At 41.0% G+C, this 24,110-nt stretch overlaps 1 protein-coding gene across 1 annotated transcript; it reads left to right on the top strand.

Annotated features, from left to right (window-relative positions):
- Nucleotides 1-478: 478 nt before the first annotated feature.
- Nucleotides 479-18,474, top strand: LOC113807430 (proteasome beta1 subunit). The gene is made up of 5 exons (XM_027358692.2): nt 479-634; nt 8,926-9,125; nt 16,716-16,845; nt 17,642-17,786; nt 18,139-18,474. The coding sequence occupies exons 1-5, from the start codon at nt 494-496 to the stop codon at nt 18,264-18,266; spliced, it is 744 nt and encodes a 247-aa protein (XP_027214493.2). The 5' UTR covers nt 479-493; the 3' UTR covers nt 18,267-18,474.
- The last annotated feature ends 5,636 nt before the right edge of the window (nt 18,475-24,110 follow it).

Genomic DNA, 24,110 nt, shown 5'->3' with positions numbered 1-24,110 from the left:
ATTATTATAAAAATAATAATAAAATGATGATAATAAGCATTGCCATTATTATCATTATTGTTATTGTTATCATTACTATTATTATTATTGTTATTATTACCATCACTGTTATCATCGTCGATATAATTATCATTATTGCAATGATTATAATTATCACTGTCATCGGCATTTCATCTGTTGTTTTCTGCCGTTGTTGTTATCTTCCTAATTTTCAATATCATCATCATTATGTCTTTCTTAAATAAACCCATGATGAGATCTAAACAAAATTCCAATATTTCAACGGAAAAAACGTGAATACAAAATAATGTATAGCGAAAAAAAATATTGACAACTATATGATAAGTCCGTATCTTCAATACCAATTGATAACAACAGACTTCTCAACGGAACAAAAAGAAAAATCTTACATATTTTCCGCAAATCACTAAAAACTCACCCAAAAGAATATTAAAACTACAATAAAAAATAATAAAGGCCAAAAATTACCACGATGACAAATGACAACACAGTAAGTCCGTATCCCCCGCAGACAACTATCATGGCGGCGGCAGTTCAGTCAAGTCATACAATGCAGAACTCTCACCTCGACGCTCTCCTGCCCGAGTGGATGAAAAATGAGCTTCTTACGGGAGTGAGTTGAGTCGCTGTTGTATTTGCGGGTCTGTTTGTGTTAAATATTTCTGGAAAACGGGAGGTTTTCGTGTTATTTTCGCCATGGGAGGAAAGGGTTTGTTTTGGGGTGCCGGGTGTGAGGTTGCATTTTTAATATTTTTTATTTATTACTCTGTGTATTTCGTTGTGTTTCTTGGTATGATTTAGGTGTGAGTTTGTGGTATGTCAGGTTTCTATTTCTTGTTTTAGTTTTTAAGATTGTTGAATGTTCTTGCATGTATTTTCCAAGGAAATTTACGAAAGGAATTCCGGACAATATGCAGTATGAGGTGAGGTCTGAGTTGGGATATAAAACCTATATAAATCGATAGACCTATACAAACCAAGGTAATTTTCTATATTACCTTCGCCACACCGATATCGACAATTTTGGTATCATTGGATACCTCTCACTCTGTACAAAACAAATATGTAGGTTTTATTGCGAGAAAACCCCTTGTTAGCGGCAAACTAGGGCACTATATCGGGGGTTGACGATGTCAGAGCGGCGGTCGGAGCAGCGGACTTAATATAGTAATTTTGTCGATTTAGTTATTGTTGGATTCCTCTCACTCTGTACAATCCAAAGATGTAGATTTTATTGCGCGAAAACCCCTTGTTAGCGGCAAACTTGGGCACTATATCGGGGGTGACGAGGTAAATACGTCCGCCGCTCCGCAATCGATGAGAATTGTGTAACGCTCTAGCCTGCCGGGAATACGTGGTGGAGGTTTTGTTTCCTCGGCGGGGGTTAGGGGGCGGCAGCCCCCTGCAATGGAAAGTTATATGAATAACCATGGTTATTTTCACTGTGGGTTATATTATTAGTGTTATTTAACCTCGATTTTCTCTAGAACCTTCCATGCCCTTCCTTGCAATCGGGGCCAAGTTTCTCGCTAATGGGGGGTTTCCGCGCAATAAAACCTACATATTTGGAATGTGGAGAGAGAGAAGAATCCAACGATACCAAAATCGTCGATATCGGTGTGGCGAAGGTAATATAGAAAATTACCCAAACCAAAACTCTTTTCTTCTATGGCAATATTTGTGCAAATGCTTCCCAAAGGTGTTATACGTAAATGAACAGAGATGAGGGCCTAATTTTGCATAAGTCCATCATTATCTTTCCATGACGAAAGTAAACATTGGACTGGACACATAACCGATTACTGCGCTGTTCAGACTAGTGCATGTATTGCTGTGCGATTGTGAAAAGGATATTTTGCTAATCATCAGTGTCTGCCGTTCCATATTTATGCTTTCAAAGACCTTTATTAATGTTTTTATACCTCATTTACGTGTTCTAAGATTGATTATACAGGTTTTAACGGGAATCGGTCTGAAGGACCTTCTGCGCATGCGTATTTTCGCGTTTCTCGCCGCCAGTTTTGACAGGTGGATTCGCGGGTAGTCGGTGACAGAGAGCCGGTAAGAAATATTTTGTTTTCGTTGTTGCGTTGGTTCTAGGTTATTTCTAAGACTATGCAGTGGCAATGAAGAAGAAAAAGACCTCAATAATTATCGCAGTTCCATTTCTAAGGGCATCAAGTACCCCAAATCCCCAAAAAAGTGATAAAAACGAAGCGACCCACGATCCACGACCGACTGAAAGAAGCAAAGGAAAATTGACAGTTCGGTCTTTCGATATTTAGGTATTTGGTTTATTGTTTACAATATGGATGTAGCTCTATCTTGCCGTACATACTGAGGTGAAGAGAATGTGTCCCGGGGGTGTTGGGGGGCTTGCCCCCCATCAACCCACCCCTCGGGCAGTGCCCGAAGGGCACGCCTAGTCACGTCACAGTAAATTGCTAGGTTACGTTGGGTTATGGGTTAGGACGTTTTTTGGTGCTTGAAAGGTGTGAAATCCCATAGATTTCGCCGAAATATGTGTTGTATTCCTGTAGAGTTTTTCTAAATTTGGCACGCCGGTGCATAGACTTTCAAAGATGGTGGGCATGTCCGTAGAGTTTCAATGGCCGACTTTTAGCCATTTTTGAGCTAGGTTTTTGTGTTTTTATTCGTTATCATTCTTATTTAAGCCTGTTTTACCCCATAATTTCCCTGATATACTTCATTCCCTCCCCTACTAACGGGACTCAGAGTGGTACTCAGATCTTACCAACGAAGCATTTGCACAAGAAACAACATCAAGAATCGTTGAAATCAGTGGATTTCATGCAGATAAATATCAAAATTAGTTCGAAAGTAAGCCCCCACCCTGTTATGCATATTGACCGGAATTCCACGTCGCTGACTTTCTTTGTAGTGTTATTTGTCTATTTTGGGAAGGGGTTTTCAATGTCACAGCATCTTTTGGAGACCATGGCCTCAACGTGAATGAACAAACTAATAGTGATTGACTATTGTGTGACTGAAACCCTTTGGGTAGAGGTTGAAGACCGCGACGCGCGTAGATAGAGGAAAATGGACACCGCCATCTTATAGAGCGGGAAAAATAGAAGGGGATAGCGTATAGTTTAAGATGCACCGGCCTTATAGTCACCGCTAAATGACGAAATTATAACGCGCAGCCGCCTTTCAAATTCAAAGTCGATGAGCTTGTTTACCTTGCTAGGAAAAACACGACACTGACCCACGAACGCATTTTTGCGTTCGCGAACTAGTCCGTGTATCATTACGCGCTTGTCAAAACGATATTTGGCTAATTATCTGTGTCTGCTGGTACGCATTTATACCTTTAAAGTCTTTTAGTAATGTTGTTATACTTCAATTGCATATTTTTATATTTATCTATACCCTCATATCGAATCCTGCGCATCGAGTGTTTCACACTTTCTTGCGCCAGCCACAGGTTGACAGCTCACCAACCCGCTCATTTCGAGATTGAAAGCCGGTGAGAAATGTTGCGTTTCCAGTGTTGTGTTGATTCTGGGTTCTTTTTTAAGACCTTTACAGTGGCATCGAAGAATGATTCGACTTCAGTAACCATCCCAGTTTTATATCTGAGCCCATCAAGAGCTCCAAAGGACGAAAAAGGTGATTAAAATCGAAGCAATCCCAACAGTACAAAGAAACGAAAGTTTCACGTTTCCTGATATAAAGGTATTTGGTTTATTATTTTACGGTGTGAATGCAGCTCTGTCTTGCCGTACATACCGTGGTGGAGAGAATGTGTCCTGGGGGGTGTTGGGGGGCTTGCCCCCCATCAACCCTCTCCTCGGGCAGTGCCCGAAGGACATGCCTAGTCACGGCAATTTATATTGATATATTAGGTTGGTTGGTTTATTGGTCAATACGTTTTTGGGGGTTGGAACGTGTAAATTCCCGTAGATTTTTTGCCGAAATGTGGGTTGGGTTCCCGTGGAGTTTTTGATTTATTTCGCGCCAGTCCGTAAACTTTCAAAGATGGCGGTTACATCCGTAGAGTTTCATTGTCCGATTTTAAGCGCTTTTTGTGCTAGTTTTATGCATTTTTGATCGTTATTCTTCTTATTTAAGCTTGTTTTACCCCATAATTTCCCTGATATACTTCATGCCCTCCCCTGCTAACGGGACTATCAAATCAAGATCGTCGATGGAGAAATGGTACTCGATCTCCTGAACGATTAATCGCAAAAGAAACAACGCCAAAAATCGATGAAATCATAGGATTTCATGCAGAAAAACATCATTTTTTTCGACTTAGTCTCTGTGAGGGTGCGTCGCGGTCTTCAACAATTACCACCCTTTGAGACAAACACTCACATTGGGAGATGCTTCAGGCATATTTTGTGGACTACTACTTATGTCTTCGGAGTAGCTGGATCCAAATGTCTAGTTTCTCATGCATGTTAGCCAATGACTACCAAGCTGTTTCATGTCGCAACCAACCAGAGCCAATGGGGACTCTGTCGCCACCCTGATGGAGGTCCATATTTCCAGACAACCACCTTAACCCATTAGCGATGGGTGTCCCATATATGAGATACTCGAAAAAAATAAACCATGCCGGGTGTCCTGCCAGTGTGACACTGTATCGGGGCTGCGCTCCGACACAGCAGTTGGCTGCGGCCAGGGGGCGGACAGACTCTGTGGAAGTCCTGCCGATTTTGTAGCCGCCTGGAATTATTTTTGGCTTCAAAATACCCTGGCGTGAATGGGTTAAAAACGGTGTCTGAAGTGCCTCCCAATATGAGCGTTAGTCGCAGTCCTGGAAATCTACAAACATCATTGTATGAATGTAAACTTTTGGTTAATTTTTCGATTATGACAATCGGGACTTCCCAGACAATGTTTATATCATTAGATTTATTCTCATGTGATGAGAATGAATCTGTTAATCATTTCAGTAGCAATCACAGCTGACGATTTTGAAGTGTTAAGTCCCGGGTGTTAAGACGTGCCAGAGTTCGAAAAACTACAAAATCTACGGGATTTCACACCTTCCAAACTCATATAAACGTCCTAACCTATAACCCAACCTAACCTAGCAATTTACGGTGCCATGACTAGGCCTGAGGGGAGGGTTGATGGGGGGTCAAGCCCCCTAACACCCCCCGGGACACATTCTCTTCACCTCGGTATGTACGGCAAGATAGAGCTACATCCATACTTTAAACAATAAACCAAATACCTTTTTATATCGAAAGACCGAACTGTCAGTTTTCCTTCGTTTCTTTTGAGCAGTCGGTCGGTCTATTGTGGATGTGATCGCTTCGTTTTTATCACTTTTTTCAGGATTTGGGGTACTTGATGGCCTCAGAAATCAAACTGCGATAGTTATTAAGGTCTTTTTCTTCGTTTCCACTGTATAGTCTTAAGAACAATCTAGAATCAACGTAACACCAAAAACGAAACATTTCTCACTGGTCTCCTGTCACTGGACTGGCCGGGAATCTTCCTGTCAAACCTGGCGGCAGAAATGCAAAAATGCGCTTGCGCAGAAGGTGCTTTAGACCGATTTCCTTAAATCACTGTCTAATAAATCTTAAAACATGAAAATGAGGTATAATAACGTTAACAAAGGCCTTTGAAAGCATATATGTGGAACAGCAGACACTGATAATTAGCCAAATATCGTTTTGACAACTGCATAGTAATACATGAACTACTCAACAGAGCGCAAGAATGAGTTGACTGGTCACAATTTTGTTTACATTCACAATGTCAACAGGGCGAGGGACTTAGAAAAAGATGGGTCGGTCTTTTATCTTCTCTGTCGTGTAACTCCTTTATTTTCGATTTGCGCACCTATGAAAAGTGTCTCAGTTTTCGTCAAGGTAACCATTCCATATCTTTTTTTATTTTTTTTTTACACAATTCCTGATTGTTATCCTCTGTAAATTTACCAAACTTTCCTAACCTAACTTTAGCTCCCAGACCCTCTCAGACATTACTTGTCTAGTTTTTGAAAGAATTTAATCAAAAGCTTAACTTTTCGGCCTCCTCAAGAATGACATCTTCATTTACCCAATCTTAATGTGTCCATTCGGTAAAGATTAACCTTAGCATTTTCCATTCTTTGTCATAATATCCTTAGATTCGTATATAATACTGTCATTATGAGTAATTCTTTACTGTACAGAGACCACTTGCCAACAATGAAGTCTGTAACTCCTCATCATAAACTTGATTCAACAATCGGGGCACTTCCTCAGAGGAGAGTTTATGGGGAGCTCTACCCCCAATACCTCCAGGGAACATTGTCTTCACGCTGTATACACAGCAAGATAAAGCTGCATCTTGGGAGGACCTTGTGAACTTGGGCTGGGAGCAGCACTTCCCACAATATTTTTCCTTTATTTTTGGTGTTATTGTTCATGTTCCAGATTATTTCTCATACAGTGCAAGTCAGGATCCAGGACAAGATTTTTGACGTTTTTTGGTTATACCCCTCTAATATGCTAAATTGGCAAATAATCTTGGCACGCAGTAAGCTGATAGATAAGTCATCTGACTCCACAGTGGCAATTTCAGATATCACTCAATTGCCTCTGGGCAGTGACTGTGAGCAAAATTGCTACGTGTTTTTTTTTATGAATAGCCTAGCATTTTGCCTGAGTTCTGTTGCTGTTTTTGGCTAGTGTGTTGTGAATAGCAGAAAAGTGATCAGATTGCAGTTATTTATTACAGCACTGTAAAGCGGGAAAGTCCAATATGGAAATATCAAATACAATATCAAATACAAATGGAGTTTTGTTGCGAAGTGTGCAGAAGTGGACAAAAAAATTTCAAGACTGTGAGACACTGACCTGCCACTGCAGAAAAAGCAGCCAGGGAGGCCAAAGAAATCCTCTAAATGCACATTACTGAAAATCATATTCAATGTAAGAAGTAACCTATATAGCGATGTACCTTACTCTGGCAGGTACAAATTAGCAGCGGCAAGGAGGAAGCGATGTAAGTGTTGAGTTGCGTCGGAGATGTTCATTAAGAACATCGCCTGAGAGAGATGTCCAACAAAATGGTACTTCCTCCTGCCGTAGTGCAGTACCTTTGCCTTCGCTTCCCACCACTTGCGCTCAATGGTGTTTGTGTGTGGTGCAGTGACAGGATCAACAAAATTGAGAGAGTGATTCACAGTCATGTCATTAAATCTCTTTACTGAGACAATCATATGCCTTCCAGCAGTCACTAATTGATAATGTGTAATAAGGTCTCAGCATTTCTTGAGGGCACCAGAATCAAAAAAAAAAAAAAAAAAAAAAAAAAAAAAAAAAAAAAAACTTTCTCGGCACACCACACTGAAAACCCACTGGCCCACCATTACCCTGCCGACATTGTACTTTCTTTTTCCGAATTTTGTTCCGTCAATTTCAATGATCGTGCCAGGGCCACCAATCTTTGCTGTACTGTGTGTCAAATGCCAAAGGAATGAGCACTTCCCTACAAAAACTTACCAGTCACATATAGTCTTATCTGATGACTTTAGTTCATCTCTTACCAGAGAATAGTTAAAAAATTATAAACTAGTTTCTATATCCAAATTAGATTTGGCGAACCAAATCTTGTGAAAAAGTTTTTTTGAAATTACACCTCACTCTTATATTATTTATTTTTCTAGTTTTATCACATCTAAAATTCTTATTTTTCAAATCAAGTGTGCAAATTGCTTTGCACTTTTCAGTTTTTTGTCGTTTAGAATGATTCTATGAATCTGTAATTAATTAATTCTTCAGTTTTTCCATTAAACTTCGAAAAAGTCTAGTACACCACCATAGCACAATTGACACACAATTGATCATTGTTACTGAGAAGAATGAGGCAGGTCACTGGTGTAGTCCAGAAATGTGCCCATTATTTGCACACTCAAAATGTTTTAAGTATCAACTGTATTGTTTGAGTAGTTTGGCAATTAAGAATAAGTTAGCCCAAATTGAGGATCAAAATACACATTTTAACGTAAAAAACGGTTGAGACATGAATATATATGAAAATTTAGTCAATAGTTGTGTGCAATTTTATGATATAGTATATGGAATATCATACTTGACCTTTAACCTATTCGTCCCGGGTGTCACATATATGAGACACCGGAAAAAATAAACATTGCCAGGCGGCCCGCCAGTGTGATGCTATATTGGGGCTGCGCTCCGACGTAGCAGCGCCGTGCGTGCGGGCGGGCGGACAGACTCCGGGGAAGCTCCGCCCGCCGATTTTGTAGCCGCCCGGATTTTTTTATTTTGGCTACAAAATGTACCTGGCGTGACTGGGTTAATGAGCAATTAAAATCTTGGCTAAACTGCTGCCTCCTGATTGGTCATGAGGTAGTGGTGATGTAGGTGCGCAGTAGGGCAGAAGATGGTGTGCGAGCTGCGCAGCAACTTCTTCTTTTGCGCTGAGCAAGTAGACTTTGCCGCTGGAGCACCGAGTGGACTTAGGCTGTGAGCGATGCTTTCCGTGACCTTTTTCCTTTATTTGTGGCGTTACCATTCATGTCTGCAAATTATTTCTGGTACCAACCATTATTACTTTTTGTCTTCTATATGAATATCAGCTTCAATTTGCCCTAACCAAGTGGGGCCATACCGTCCAGATTTTCCTCCAATGATGCTTAGATCATGCAATGTCCACTGTAGTGTTTTCTTGAGAAATACCTTTACAATAGATGATTCCACTAGTGCTCAGCCATTTATACCAACATACCTTGCACATTCATACAAGTCTTATAAAAGCTTGTAGGAATTTTTATTTGGGTTATCTCTTATAGTGCTGGGAACAATATGTGGCTGATCATTTTCAACCTAGTCTTATAGATTAGCAAACCATGAGAGACCCCTGAAGTCTCACATTGTCTATGGAGCCACTCACCTGTGCTGTTTCTTTCAGACTTCCATTATGGCTGTCGAGTTTGATGGCGGTGTGGTTGTGGGAGCTGATTCCAGGACCTCGCTAGGAACCTATGTCTCAAATCGTGTAACTGACAAGCTAACACGTGTCACTGATAGCATCTATTGTTGTCGTTCCGGTTCAGCAGCTGACACCCAGGCCATTGCTGACATTGTGTCTTCACACATGGAGATTCTACAGTAAGTATTACTTGACTAGTTTTTTCTGATATGATTATGGTTTGAGGTTTGTTTAAGTTTTTGTTAGGTCATAAATAAATCAAGAAATAAATTATATTTATTCTAAGAAATAAATTACCATATTTAACAACTAAAGAAAGAGTATAGTGAATTAGGTATGTTATAGTAAATTTGTATAGAGGAAACATTTCAAGATATCAGATGTATGGGTGGTGGTGTTTCCTCTGCTATGAGAAAGCAAATTCATAAAGATTTTTTTCCACAATGATTGATGTAAAGTTTCACTTAAACCACCCAAACTCAGTTTTAATCCAGTTGAAAAGTATAAGGATGTGCCCGAGGGTCACAAAATGGTTTGAAAATCAGTATTTGATAATAGCATATATGTTTTCCTTGTTCTAAGCACATACACCAATAGAAATACATTTATATCACAACTCAGTGGCTGAATCTAGAAGAACACACTCATAAGATAAACAAGTATCTTGATAGCCAAATTTCTGTAATTTTTTTGTTATGAAGTCTGTTTAAAGAAGGAAAGTAAGTTCAGTCAGGTTTGCCATCAGAAGGGGAGAGTATCAAAGAATCAAGTTTTCTGTACTAAGTTCATTAGCCAAGAATTACTCATCAGTAGGGTTGCCACTCTGAAGTTATATACTTTTATGTTGCTTGCTGAATCTTGTAAGATTTACCACAAGTTGTGCAATTGTTTTGAACAGTATAAGATTTTTTTTTTATCTGTTTGAAGTTAAATTTCTTATTGATTTAAATTTAGGGTCTGAGGCAGTAAATTTTACTGCAAGAGAGAAAATCCAGCAGTTGGTTTGTGTGGGTGATTATAAACTTTTTTTTTCATTTAACTATTTATCTGGACATATTTTGGCTTAAAAAAAAAAATGATTAAAATTTTTGGTGGGGGAGAAAAAAAGGTTTCTTGGAATATTACAGACACTTCTCATAGGTGTTAAACATCTTTCTCAAGCCATCTTCAGCTTTCATTCCCCCCCAATCCCTTGCCCGTTGTCGTGGGGGGCTTAGGAGACAGAGACTGAGATCCAGTGCGGGAGATCTCACCCACATTGGATCTCAGCTCTTGCCTCAACTATTTTTGCACAGTCTTTTTCTCTTCCTTCTTTCTCTCTCTTATCTTCCCCAACCCTTCACCTATCAAACTCCTAAGATGTAAGAGCCGTGTTGAAAGGATGAAAGGCTGACCTTGTACCAGTCATGAATGGCCTCAGGGAGCCATGGGCACAGTATTCCTTGATAAATCATTTAGCCCTTACCCCTTACAGGGACTCTGAGGGGTTGACTGTTTACCTTCCCCACATAAAACCAGGCTTTCCATGGCTAGTAATGAAGATTTTGTACCCTTATTAGGGGCATCGAGGCTTGCCCCTTTATCAAACAGCCTCTCTGAATCTGAATCCTCTAGTTTACCGACCCCTGACTCCCCTTTGACCATGGCTCAGAACACTCCCATTACACCTCCCTCCTCTATACATACTACCAACCTAACCCATCATGAATCATCTACCCAGATACTAACTCAACTCTAAGAAGATATCCCATCCTCACTCCCAACATCATCCATCCCACTTCCTGAACAATCATCTTCACATTATACCCAAACCTCCCTTATCACAACTCTTCAACCATATCGCCCACACCTCCATAATAAAACCTCACCTCACACCACTCCCTCCTCCTCCTTCCCTCGCCCCTCTACAATTCCCACTTCCTTAATCTTTTTGAATAATCTGTTTAAACCAGCCAAATGGGACCAATACTTTATAGTTCCCCCAACAGCCCCTCACTCAGATGACACCCTACTCTTTCAACAATGCCTCCAAAACAAGTTGGCAAAGTTTTCTCCCGTAATCGTCCTGATCGATCACGATTAATCACAGTTACATCTGAGACTCAAGCTAAAGCACCATCTACCCTGGTTGACCTCACTGGCAAACCTTTACCCGCTCTACCTCACCCTTCCCTTAATACATGTACTGGAACTGTTTCCCTCTCCTCAGTTGATTGCCCTGTCTATGAAAAGGACTGGACAGACTGTGAAAATGACCTGCTTGGTTGCCTCACTGAATATGATGCTGAATCAGGACAGTGCTGCTCTATTCCCCTCAGAGGCAATCGTAAGTCCAGCATCAATATTGTCAAGATTACCTTTCATAGACACGACCTTCCTCATAAGGTCTATATAGGAGGGGTTTCTTGCCCTGTAAGACCATATCAACCCCCACCCCACCAATGCCAGAAATGCTGGTGTTTTGGCCACCCTGCAAAGCACTTCGGTCTACAACCCACTGCCCACTATGTGCGCAACCTGGTCATGAGTGTACAAACTGCCCTGCACAATCACGTACATGTGCAAATTGTGACGGACCTCATAGTGTATTCTATACAGGCTGCACAGCCTACAAATTTGAGAGTTAAGTAGCAAATCTTGGATTCAAACTAGGACTCACTCTACGAGAAGCCATACAAGAAGCACGACGAAGAGGTTTTTCAATCACAACGTACTCCAGTACCTTACATCAATCCACTCCCATCCATACTACCCAAGTGGTCTATACATCTACAGCACCACTTTCCCCTGCTCCTCAACTTCCCATCTCTAATTCTCATATCCCCCAATCAAATCCTTTTTCCATCCTAAATCCAGATACTCCAATATCCACAACTCCCATGTCTCTTCCTACTTCATGCCTTACCAGTCGCATCAGACAACCCAAATGCCCCACCCCATCCTTTCCTACCAGACCCCATCCCACACCTGCACCCTCAAATTCTCAGATACCGATCTTCTCTTCACTTCCCCCTAAAAGATCTTTCTTTTCCCAAACCTCTCCACCCAAATCCCCCCCCAGAAACCCTTGAGGACATAAGAAACTTTCTACGTATAACACAAGAGAAAGTCCCTCCTTCTCAACCATCCATCAGTTTCTCTACCCAGATTCCGGCTGCATTCACAGTGACTGCTGAAATCCATCCTCCCCCTCCTGACAACCCCCCTACCGCTCTTCCTCTCACACCTTCCTAACACACCCTATCCACTCCACCACCCGTACCTAAACCAAAAACCCTTCCTTCCCTACTATCCCTACCACTCCCTCCTGGATACACACATGAATCCCTTCTAGCACAATGTCCTTCCCCAGATCCCACCTTTCTTGATGAACCTCCAGATTCTATACCTTCACCTTTTCCCCCTGACCCCCCTTCCCATAATGATTCTCTTGATACTACACTACTACCTCCATCCCCTGATCCCATACCTCAACCCCCAGATACCCCTCCTCCTACCTCTCAGACACACATTGCCACCCATAATAGTTGAAGAATGATCCACAATGGCTCTACTGCAGTGGAACATTAGAGGTTTTCGCTCACACAGACCTGATCTTCGCCATCTTCTCAACTCTTACAATCAATCTATCATCTGCCTCCAAGAAACCTTTCTCACACATCCTCCATTACCAATTCCCAACTACCATTTTGTGTCACTCCCTCATTCTATATTTGCTTCTTCCATACTTGTTTATCATAAAACACCATATATCATACCTCCTTTACAAACCACTATACCTTGCACAGTTATCCGGATTTTCCTCCGCCGCTGGATCACAATAATTTCAGTCTACTTCTCTCCTTCCCTCCCTATTGACTTCCTAGAATTAGAGACCTTACTTTCCCAACTCCAACCACCTTTCCTAATAGCTGGAGACTTTAACTATCGCCATACTCTTTAGGGTGAATCTATTATCAATACAACGGGTCGCTCCTTAGAACAATATCTAGCTAAAACTGACCTTTTCCTCCTAAACTCCAACAGTCCCACTCATTTCGACCTACGCACTCAATCTTTTTCATGCCTAGATCTCTTTCTTTGCTCTCCTATCCTTCATATAGACTTCCACTGGTCTGTCCTAAACAATTTTCACTCTAGTGATCACTTCCCAATTCTTCTTTCTTCAACATCCTATATCCCACTCCCAAATCCCCCTCGCTGGTGCTTTGACAGAGCAGACTGGAATACCTTTACCTCTCTATCTACTCTTGCACTTCCTCCATCACCATTCTCTACCACCTCAGAAATGCTCTAATACTTCACAACTAACGTCCTAAATACAGCCTATATAACCATCCCTCGAACATCCTGACTTAACACTCAAAATGTGTTCCATGGTGGAACCTTGAATGTACAAAAGCACTTCGTCTGAAGCGTGCAGCTTGGAATAGCTACCAACACAAGAGAGGCACCCCCAGTCAACTAACAGCCTTCATATCTTTTAAAAAAGCGTCAGCCCATCTTCGCTGTACAATTCGTAACTCCATGACAAACAGCTGGCAAAACTATGTATCCTCCATAACATCCTCCAAACCAATCTCTGCAGTCTGGCGGCGGATCCATAAGTTATCCGGAAAACATCTTCCTCGTCCTGCCTCTGTCCTCCATATTCATAATAACCTCATCTCTGACCTTCTTCAAGTAGCTACTGAACTTGGTGCCTTTTTTAGCCAAGTCATTAGTGGCTCTCATCTTTCTCCTCATTTCTCTTCCTGAAAATCAGACAAAGAGTGCACTCCTATCTCTTTCTCCCTATCATCTACAGAACCTTATAATGCACCCTTTTCTTCTTCTGAGATCTATAATGCACTTCAGTCATGCCGCAACACCCATGAAGGACCAGACGGTATACATTACTGTATGCAGACACACCTTTCTCCTACTTCCTTATCCTTCCTTCTTTCAATATTCAATAACATATGGACGACTGGAAACTTTCCTCCCCACTGGAGAGAAGCCATAGTATTACCTTTCCTGAAACCTAACAAAACAGGTACTCTTCCCCAAGACTACCGCCCCATAGCCCTAACAAGCTGCCTATGTAAATTAATGGAACGAATGATAAATTTCAGATTGATGTGGTACCTAGAATACCACCAAATCAATTCGGATTTCATTGAGGCAAAAGCACAGCTAACCCACTAGCCTATGCAGAAACACTAATCACTTCAGCATTTGCAGGCCATGAGTCAGTATTAGCTGTCTCTTTCGATCTCGAAAAAGCATATGATACTACCTGGCGGCACCATATACTACAACAGCCATGTTTCCATGGAATACGTGGAAACATGGGTGTTTTTATAAAATCCTTCCTCTCTGACTGCACCTTCCGTGTCAGATTTGCCTCTTCCACTTCCCCCTCCTTTCCTCAGTTTGAAGGTGTCCCACATGGCAGTGTACTGAGCACCACACTGTTCCTCATACCTGTAAACGGATTAATATCAGCTTTACCATCAAAAATCTGTTCATCACTGTATGTAGATGATCTAGTCATCTTCGCCTCCGACCGTTCCATAAAAGTTCTCCATCAACTTATCCAGTCGTCACTAACATCAATCTCTTCCTGGGCTATCAACCATGGCTTTCGTTTCTCTACCTCTAAAACCTTCTCCATCCTTTTCTCTCGTTCACGTATAAGCTCCCAACCTCCATTCCTTTATGATACCCCCATCCAATCCTGATCTTCCGGCAAGTTTCTTGGAATTATTTTCAACTCCAAGTTATCTTGGCGGGATCTTTCTATTAAAGGAAAAGCTCGCCATCGCCTCCGACTACTACAAACCATCTCTCACCTATCCTGGGGATCAGACCGCAAAACACTCCTTCATCTCCATATTACTCTAATTCTCTCTACACTTGACTATAGTTGCCATTTATATTCTTCTGCCTCTGCCTCTCTTCTCTCTCTCCTTGATCCTATCCATCATTGCGTTCTCCGCTTAGCTCTAGGAGCTTTCCGATCCTCTCCAATTGAGAGCCTATACATTGAATCAGGACTACCATCTCTCTCTAGACGCCGCGCTCTTCTGTCCCTAAGAAACTATGCTCGCTTCCACCAATTTTCACTCTCCAAACTAACTGTCCCTCAACCTCTTCTTTGCAGCTTATCTTCCTCTCCACGACTACCTGTCCCTTTCCCTGTTCGTATGGACACTCTTCTCTTCCATTCATCATTTCCTCATCTCTGAATTCTTCCTCTTTCTACCCAAACTTTCTCTCCCTGGCTAGTATCAGTCTCTTGTAATTGCTCCTCTATTTTCCCTGATCTACCAAAGTCAAACATTCCACCTTCTATCCTTCTCACACATTTCCTTGCTCATATCTGTAGTCACTCCTCTAGTACTCGTATATATACTGACGGGTCTAAATCCAACTCAGGTGCTGGTTTTGCTGTAGTCTTTCCCTCTCAGACATACAGCTTACAGAATCAAGCGTCCTTACAACAGAACTTTATGCTATCCTCTTTGCTCTACAACGCATATCTTCCATGTCTTCCTCATCCTTCATCATCTTCACTGACTCATGTAACTCAATATCATTCATACAATCCATACACCCTACCAACCCTATAGCCCATAAAGTACACGACCATCTATTCTCTATGTCTACACGACAAAAAACAGTGAAATTTTGCTGGATACCCAGCCATGTCGGGATTCCCGGCAACGAAAAAGCAGATAACTCAGCACGATCTGCTGCCCTGCCCACAAGTCACCAACCCCGTTTTTCATGCATCCCAGCCACCGACTACTACCCTCACTTCAAAACTTTTCTTTACAACTGATGGCAATCCTTCTGGTCAGGTCTGTGCACCAACAAACTCCAAACCATAAAACCCTCAATCTCCCCTTGGTCAGCCCCATGCCATCAAAACAGATGTTGGGAAACTGCCCTTGCCCGCCTACGAATAGGCCACACCAGAATCACTCACTCATGCCTCATGTCACATCCCTCTAACCTACCTCTATGCCCTACATGCAATGTCCTTCTCTCTGTCTCACATATCCTAATATCCTGTCCTCGCTTTACCAAAGCCCTATCCTTACTTTTCCTCACATATCCCATCTTCCTCAACCCCCCAACCTGTCAGACATCCTTATAGAATCCCCCACCTTTTTTATTGATAATTTATTCTCCTTCCTCAGACATAAATATCCTTCATTTGATTTAATCACCCATCGTCCTTAACCCTTCCTCTTCTCATCAATACCTATCCTACTCCCATCTACCATCTCCTCCTACTCCTTTAAATACTATACTATCATACAATAAATGACCGTTGAAACTTAACATTTTAATTGTAATAAAGAACTTAAAATCCCTCCCAACACAATACAATACCATAGTGCTATATGGCCTTTGATGTCTAGCACATTTATTTTCTTGTCATTATTACTTGCTTACTTCAGCTTTCATAGAATAGTTTTCCATGTCAAGCCTATTACATTTGTATGGAACCAATATCTGCAATTGTCTTAAGATAATTTCCTGCAATTCAAAGAAACTGCCTGAGGATAATGATAGTGGTGAGGAGTTTTTTGTCACCCTTTCATGAAGCCTGCCTTTTTCTTGTAGATTCGTTATGTTTTTTGATGATAGCAGACACAGTATATAGCACTGCCTGGGCATATCCAGCTGCAGAGACTGTTCCTAATTTATCTTTTATTTTCTGACACCAAGATTCCATTCAAGGATACACCTTGTTCATATTTGCCTCCTTTCTACAGGGTGAAGCTTGGCGAGCCCCCTCTTGTCCAAGTAGCGGCCAACACCTTCAAGGAGATCTGCTATAACTACCGAGACATGCTCATGGCTGGAATTATTGTTGCTGGCTGGGACAAGACCAACGGGGGCCAGGTAAGGGGGGTTCGGCATTTTTTTTTTTTTTCCTTTTCTTTTCTTTTTATTTATTTTTTCATGGTTGTGTTGGTGTTATAAAAATACCTATGTAACTTTATTCCTATTTTGGTTTTAGTTGGTTTTCTTCATCTATTTTTATGTTGTTTTTTTCCTTTTCCTTCTCCCCTTTCCCTCTCCCTCTTCCCCCCCCATCCTCTTTCTCCTCTTTCCCTTCCCTCTTCCTCTTCTTTCCCCCACCCTTTTCCTCTTCTTTCCCCCACCCTTTTCCTCTTCTTTCCCCCACCCTTTTCCTCTTCTTTCCCCCACCCTTTTCCTCTTCTTTCCCCCACCCTCTTCCTCTTCTTTCCCCCACCCTCCTTTTCCTCTTCTTTCCCCTACCCTCTTCCTCTTCTTTCCCCTACCCTCTTCCTCTTCTTTCCCCTACCCTCTTCCGCTTTTTTCCCCTACCCTCTTCCTCTTCCTTCTGCCCTTCCCCTTGCCCTTCTCTCTCTCTTCTCAGTCCTCCTCCCCCTTCCTCCTCTTCCTCCACCCCATTTCCAGTTCTACTCCTGCGATGGTCTCTCTTCTTTGTCCTTAGAATAATTGCTTTGTAATTCTGTTTACCTATTTGTTAATTAACTGATTGAATGATTGATTGATAGATCTTTTTTGCCAATATCACTTGCTATAAGAGTAATCTGATCTGAGTTATTCAAGGGCTAAAATTATATTAACATCAATAAGGCATAAACAAGTAAGAGAGTTTCACACTGTACCTCCCCCCTTGCCTCTACGAGTTTGTTAATCCTTTCAGGTGTACACCATTCCCTTGGGTGGTATGATTGTGCGACAGCCCATTGCCATCGGCGGTTCGGGCAGTACTTTTGTGTGGGGTTACGTGGATGCCACCTACAAGCCCAACATGAACAAAGAACAGACAGTTGATTTTGTCAAAAACAGTAAGTTCCCCTTTTTTGTTTTGAGGTTTTTGGTCTCTTTTATTCTCTCTCTTCAGATATTGACATCAGATTTATACTGAGAAGTTATGCCTTAATTTTTATGTTACTTAAAAAAAGTTTAGAAGACTGCAAATACTAGCTTAACTTGTTTTGATGTTATTTTCAAGATGGCCAAAGTAATCTATAGTTTTTTTATATCTTTGTGTGATATTACCAAAGATGATCCAAAGTTAAAATGCTGAAATGATTTGTATTATCAGTCAGATTCAGTTATACTATTAAAATATCACGTGAAGGCAACCAATTAGTATTTTCAGGTACTTTGTGCTCATAGAAATCTCTTCTCCCTCAGCATTGACCCTTGCCCTGACACGTGATGGAAGCAGTGGAGGCGTTGTGCGTGTTGCAATCATTACCAAGGAAGGGGTTGAACGCCGCGTATTCTTGCATAATGAATTGCCAGAATTCTACCAGGGATAGTTGATACTTGATGTTCTGAATTCGCTTCTTCATTCATTTGCCTTGCAAGATTATTTAATAAATGGTCTATGCATTATTATAATTTTTTTTTTGAAAGCATAAGCACATTAAGGGGAAGAAGCATTTAATTTAGTGGAGTGATGAAAGTACCAGTGGAATATTAACTTTGTAACTGAACTTTTTATTTCAGTAAAAATGAAAAATGTAATAGTTCTTTTCTTTGATTTTCCTCCTTGGGATAACCAAAGGTAAATGAATGTTTATTTTTGCAGGGTCAGTTACTTAATCTTTCCAGTAATAACTTCATTTTTCAGGAAAAAGGAAATATTCACATTTTGGCAAATTCATTTTAAAGTATATCAAGAAGTTTGTAACTAGCTGTTTATAGAAATATATAAACTCAGTTTTAGTAAGAAGACAAAGATAACAAGCAAAAACTTATGTATAGCAAACCTTATTTCATATATAAATATAACATTTCTCATAATTGGAATGCCCAGTATTGGCAAATATATAGTCGTCTCTAAGGGTTTAAAAATGTGAAAATTACTCGTCCATAAATATTCTTGAGTTAATTTATGCCTTTTAATAATAATGATGCTCACAGTGATAATCATGATCATAATCATGATGATGGTAGTAATGGTGATAGTGATTCTGACTGTAACAGTTACAGTAATTGATAAGAAAAATTAAAATAAAATGATAATTGTAATAATGAAAAGAATAGAATATATTTCATTTACTTCTGTGGCAAAAAGGGCACTTTTTTAGATAAGATGAATATGTGGATCAAAAGATTTTTAAAAATGTAAATACAGGCCCTTTTTATGGCATTCCAAAACCCATAACACTAATACATTGTTTGATGTTCCTTCATGGCTGCTACATAACCCAATATCAATAACATAAAGACATACAAAGTTAAAAGAAAAGTTATTTTCCTTATTTTCACATAATAATGTCAGTGGTAAACAATTCAGTTATTCTATGCTGGTAAGTTTTAAATCACAGACAAAACTTTCTGGAAACTTATTTCTTGGATTTAGTCAGAATACTTTTTTCTTGTTATATGCATTTTTCTTCCAGTGAAAAGTGGAAGTTACATGATAGTTTGCATCTTTTCGTATCCACCATGATTAAGCTCTGTGTTTGCATACAGTCTGAATCTCAACTGGATAATTCCAATGATCACGGGCAATTACTACTATTATTGCTTGAATTATATCAACAAATAAAGATATACTGTCTTTTCTTTGTTATTTTTAAGTCTGTAAGGTTATATTATAGAAGACCATAGAGGTAAAGATCTATTTTGAAGATATTCATCCCACTTTAGGCAATACCACAGCATCTGACATTGCAAATTCCTACCATGTCGTTTCAGTGACTATCGTGATTGACTTCAAATTTTACCTGTATAAAGTGAACACATGTCTAAATGGTGTACTGCTAAAAAGACAAAGAAAAGTTTTGTGAACCTTTATATAAGAATTTTGTATCAAGAGACATATGATGCAATTTCTAATTACAGACCCTCAATCCCTTGACTGTTGTTGTTGTGGGGGTGCTTAGGAGACGGAGACTGAGGCCCAATGCAGTGATCTCCCCTGCCTAGGGCCTCAGCCCTCGACTCAACTAATTTTGCATGGTCTTTTCCCCCTCCAGCTTTTTGTTTCTGTCCCTTCTCCAACCCCTTCTACTATCTACTTCCTAAGGTGTAAGAGCCGTGCTGAAAGGATGAAAGGCTGCCCTTGTGCCAGTCCTGAACGGCCTGCGGGAACCATGGGCACGGTACTCCCCTGATTTAGTTGTCTAGCCCTTACCCCCATACAGGGCACTGGGGGGTGGACTGTTTATTTCCCTTTACATAATTAAGGCTTCCCATGGCCAGTAATGAAGATGTAATACCCTTATAAGGGGCAATGAGGCTTGCCCCTTCATCAAATAGCCCCACCGGCTCCCCGACCCCAGGCTCTCCTTGGATTACGACTCTGAACACTGAAACTACTACCCACTCGTCATTGCTTACGAATGCATTACCCACCCAATCAGAGACTCAATCTCCAGAAGACATTCCTACCTTCCCAACTTCCTAAAATTCATCAACTCTACCCCCACAACCTTCATCAAGCACCCCATACTCCTTTATTAATACCTTACAGCTTTATTGTCCATCACTCCATAATACTCCCTCTTCCACCATCCACCGCCACCAACCCTACAAATATCTTAAATACTCTGTTTAGCCCAGCTAAATGGGACCGATTTTTCGTGATCCCTTCCACAGCTCCTTACTCAGGCAACACTCTTCTCTTTCAACAATGCCTCCATAAACAAGTGGGCAGAGTCCTTTTCTATACCAGAAGCGATCGCTCCCGTCTCGTTACAGTCAGATCAGAAACTGAATCTATAGCACTATCAAATCTAACAGCATTCTGGCAATCCCATTCCTGCAGAACCTCATCCAACCCTTAATACTTGTACTGGAACTTGTCTCTCTCTCCCCAGCAAACTGCCCAGTCGATACCAAAGATTGGTCAGACTGTGGAGAAGACTTATTAGGATGCCTCAAAGACCAAGGTGTGAAATCAGAACATTGCTACACCATTCCTCCTAGAGGTCAACGAAAGAAACCGATCAACATTGCCAAAATTACTTTCCATACAAATGACTTTCCCTTACGTATCTATATTGGTGAACAATCCCTCCCTGTACGACCATACTAACCCCTTCCCCGTCAATGTCAAACCTGTTGGCGCTTTGGACATTCTGCCAAACACTGCCGTTCCACAGCCCGATTCCCTCTATGTGCCCACCCCGGTTATAACAGATCAAACTGTTCAGCACAAACACGTACATGTGCTAACTGCGGCGACCCCCATAATGTATTTTATAGAGGCAGTCACACTTACAAGTTTGAATCTGAGGTAGCAACTCTCAGATACAAAAATGGTCTCTTTTTTACGTGTAGCCAGGCAGGAAGCACGTGGACAAGGTTTCTCTCATACTCCCTACTCTAGTAATGTCGCTCGCTCTGCCTCTCCCCCTCCACCTCAAGATGTTCCTACACCCTCCCCTATACCTACTTACTTCCCCACTTCCACCACTTCCACTTCTACATTCTACCTCCCCCAGTCAAATTCTTTTGTCACTCTAAATCCAGACACCCCAATTTTAACCACAGCTCCAATCTCACCTACAGCCCCAACACCATCCCCTCTCCCTCCCCGCACTACCAGCAGTAGACAGACTAAACGTTCCACTCCTTCTTCCCCTACCGCACACTCACCTCCACCTACATTTACCTCTACTCCTCAGACACCAGTCTCCTCTTCCCCCCTCATAAGAAAACCTTTGTCCCACAAAACTCTCTAACCAACTCCACTGCAGAAACTATGGAATTTGAGACACAAAATTCCTTAACTCATGCTCCCTCCACACTTGAAGTGATCGCCGATATCCAAACCCCTCCTACTCATATTCACCCTACACCCCTTCCTCCTACTCCCTCTCAACACAACCTAACCCCCTCAATTCCGTCCACCACCGATATCCATCCTCCCGATACCCATCCTGCTGATATTCATCCCGCTCTTACTCATAGCACCCCTAGACCCTTCTTCCTAATCCCTCCCAAGACAACACATCCCCTTCAACTCCAACTATCCATCCTTCCGATATCCATTCTCCTACCGCTAATATTCCCCCCACACCCCTTCCTCCTTCTCCCTCCCAACACAACCCACCCCCTTCTCCAACTATACGCACATTCTCCCTCCGTCCATCCCCTCTATCCTTTCCACTCCCTCCCGGATACACACGGGAATCACTCATGTCACAACGCCCCCTAGCTCCTCCCCCCCCCGCCAGATTCCCCAACACTACCGGCGCTTTCACTCATAAAATAATTAAGATATAGCTCTCCTACATTGGAATATTTGCGGTTTCCGTTCTCACAGACCAGACCCACGTCATATCCTTGATATAATTCCCTTACCTAAACCACCATAACCCTTTCCCTCATCAACCACCTTAACCATCTTCAACTTTCCAACATTACTCTAGATAGTTGACGGATAGCAACTATCACATGACATCACCCTTTACTAAACCTTCTTATAGTGCTATATGACCTTAGATGTCCAGCACATTTATTTCGCTTTTAACCATTAACCATCAAGAGACATATGATGCAATTTCTAATTAATGTAAAGGTAAATTCCTATCTGAGGCGTATGTACAGAGTCAAAAAGTATCGTGCTCTGATTGGCTAGTCGGAGTGGATTACACTGCATAAATATATAGGCAATGCAAACTGATACGCCAAAAAGATGTTTTTAACAGGTTCCTATAATGTGAGCATGAAAGGCAAACATGTATCATTGTGTTATGGGCTTTGGAAATTGTACAAAATAGGACTTATACATATATCTGGAGGTGGTGGTTTGATGGGGGTACGGGAATGTGTATGTCCCTATAAAGTCTAAACATGTACATGTAAATCATCACATATATTAATCACATACCTGTTTCTCTAAAGTTATTCATCTTTTTTCCTTGCCAGCTAAGCACGTTATATTTTGCCTTTCCTCTCCATGAATCCCTTCACCATCTCTCCGCAAAAAGTGCCAAGCAGATTCAAACTTCCTGAAGTTTCCTTCATAAAACCGGTCTTCTGGAATCATTTGCAGAACCTGATCATTTGATGTCAACACTTGGTGATATTTAACCTTTTCCTGTTGCACCATATATATAATGCGTATTTCTTTTTGCCTCCTCTTTCATTGTTATTCATAGGTACGGTCCTAAGAAGTAAAGGTTTGAGAGATTTACTGAGACTATAACACTGCTCCTCAAATATTTCTTAATCTTATGTTACCTTTGTGCGATTCTGCATTTCACATTCGTTTCACATTTTCATAAATCCAACCGCATAAATTTTTTTTATGTGTGTACTTGTTTTAATGCAGAAATTTCCACTTTGTTTAAATTTCACTTGTTCCTGGTATTATTTTTCTGTTTAATACCACTACGTATTTCTTGCAAGCCTCTCGAACACCTCTTGCCTCACCAATTACTTTTTTACTTATATCCCCTCTCGTCTTTGTAGTTTCAAGTTCTAAAGGATTGTAAATAAAACACTACTTCCTTAAACAAATGGATTTAATCAGATACGTAGTTTTGACGCCCGTGAAGAATCAACTGCAAAACCCCCGAAAATGTAGGAATTAAAGCCTAGATAACCACAGCAGGTAACTAGTCACTACTGCTATTGTGCTTAATGTTGAATCAAATGATATTTTCTCCAATCTGCTTAATTTCTTGGACGACTTTTTTTTTCTGCGGACGATGGCACAAATGTAGTAGAACAGGCTGAGGTGCGACAGAGCAAGTTGAGAGCGGAATCCAGTCACGCTTAAGCCATAAAATTTAGATGATCCAGCTGTGATACAAGCTAATGATGCCTATCATTTTCCGCCAGACAGAAAGGACTGGGATAAGAAAACAAATGGATGAATAAATGAATGAGGGAAAGGGATAAAAAGGGAATAAAGTAAATAAAGAAATAAGTAAAAAGATGCAGCGAATAAGGAATAAAACGAACGAATAAATAAGAGAGAGAGAGAGAGAGAGAATGAACGAAATAGAGCATGAATAATTCATGTCTACGTTGGTTGTGAAATATTTATTTTTTTTTAAATCTTTTTTCGACGTGTTTATTCTTCGATCTACATAAACTTCCCGGTTAAACTATGACACAACTCTTAAACACTTATTTAAAGGGCATTTTTCCTTGTCTAGCTGGTCTTTTTTTCGTCTGTATACTTCCACCTTCAGAAG

Source organism: Penaeus vannamei, chromosome 25, assembly GCF_042767895.1.
Source record: "Penaeus vannamei isolate JL-2024 chromosome 25, ASM4276789v1, whole genome shotgun sequence".
Lineage (NCBI taxonomy): Eukaryota > Metazoa > Arthropoda > Malacostraca > Decapoda > Penaeidae > Penaeus > Penaeus vannamei.
This window is presented reverse-complemented; position numbering and strand designations above follow the sequence as displayed.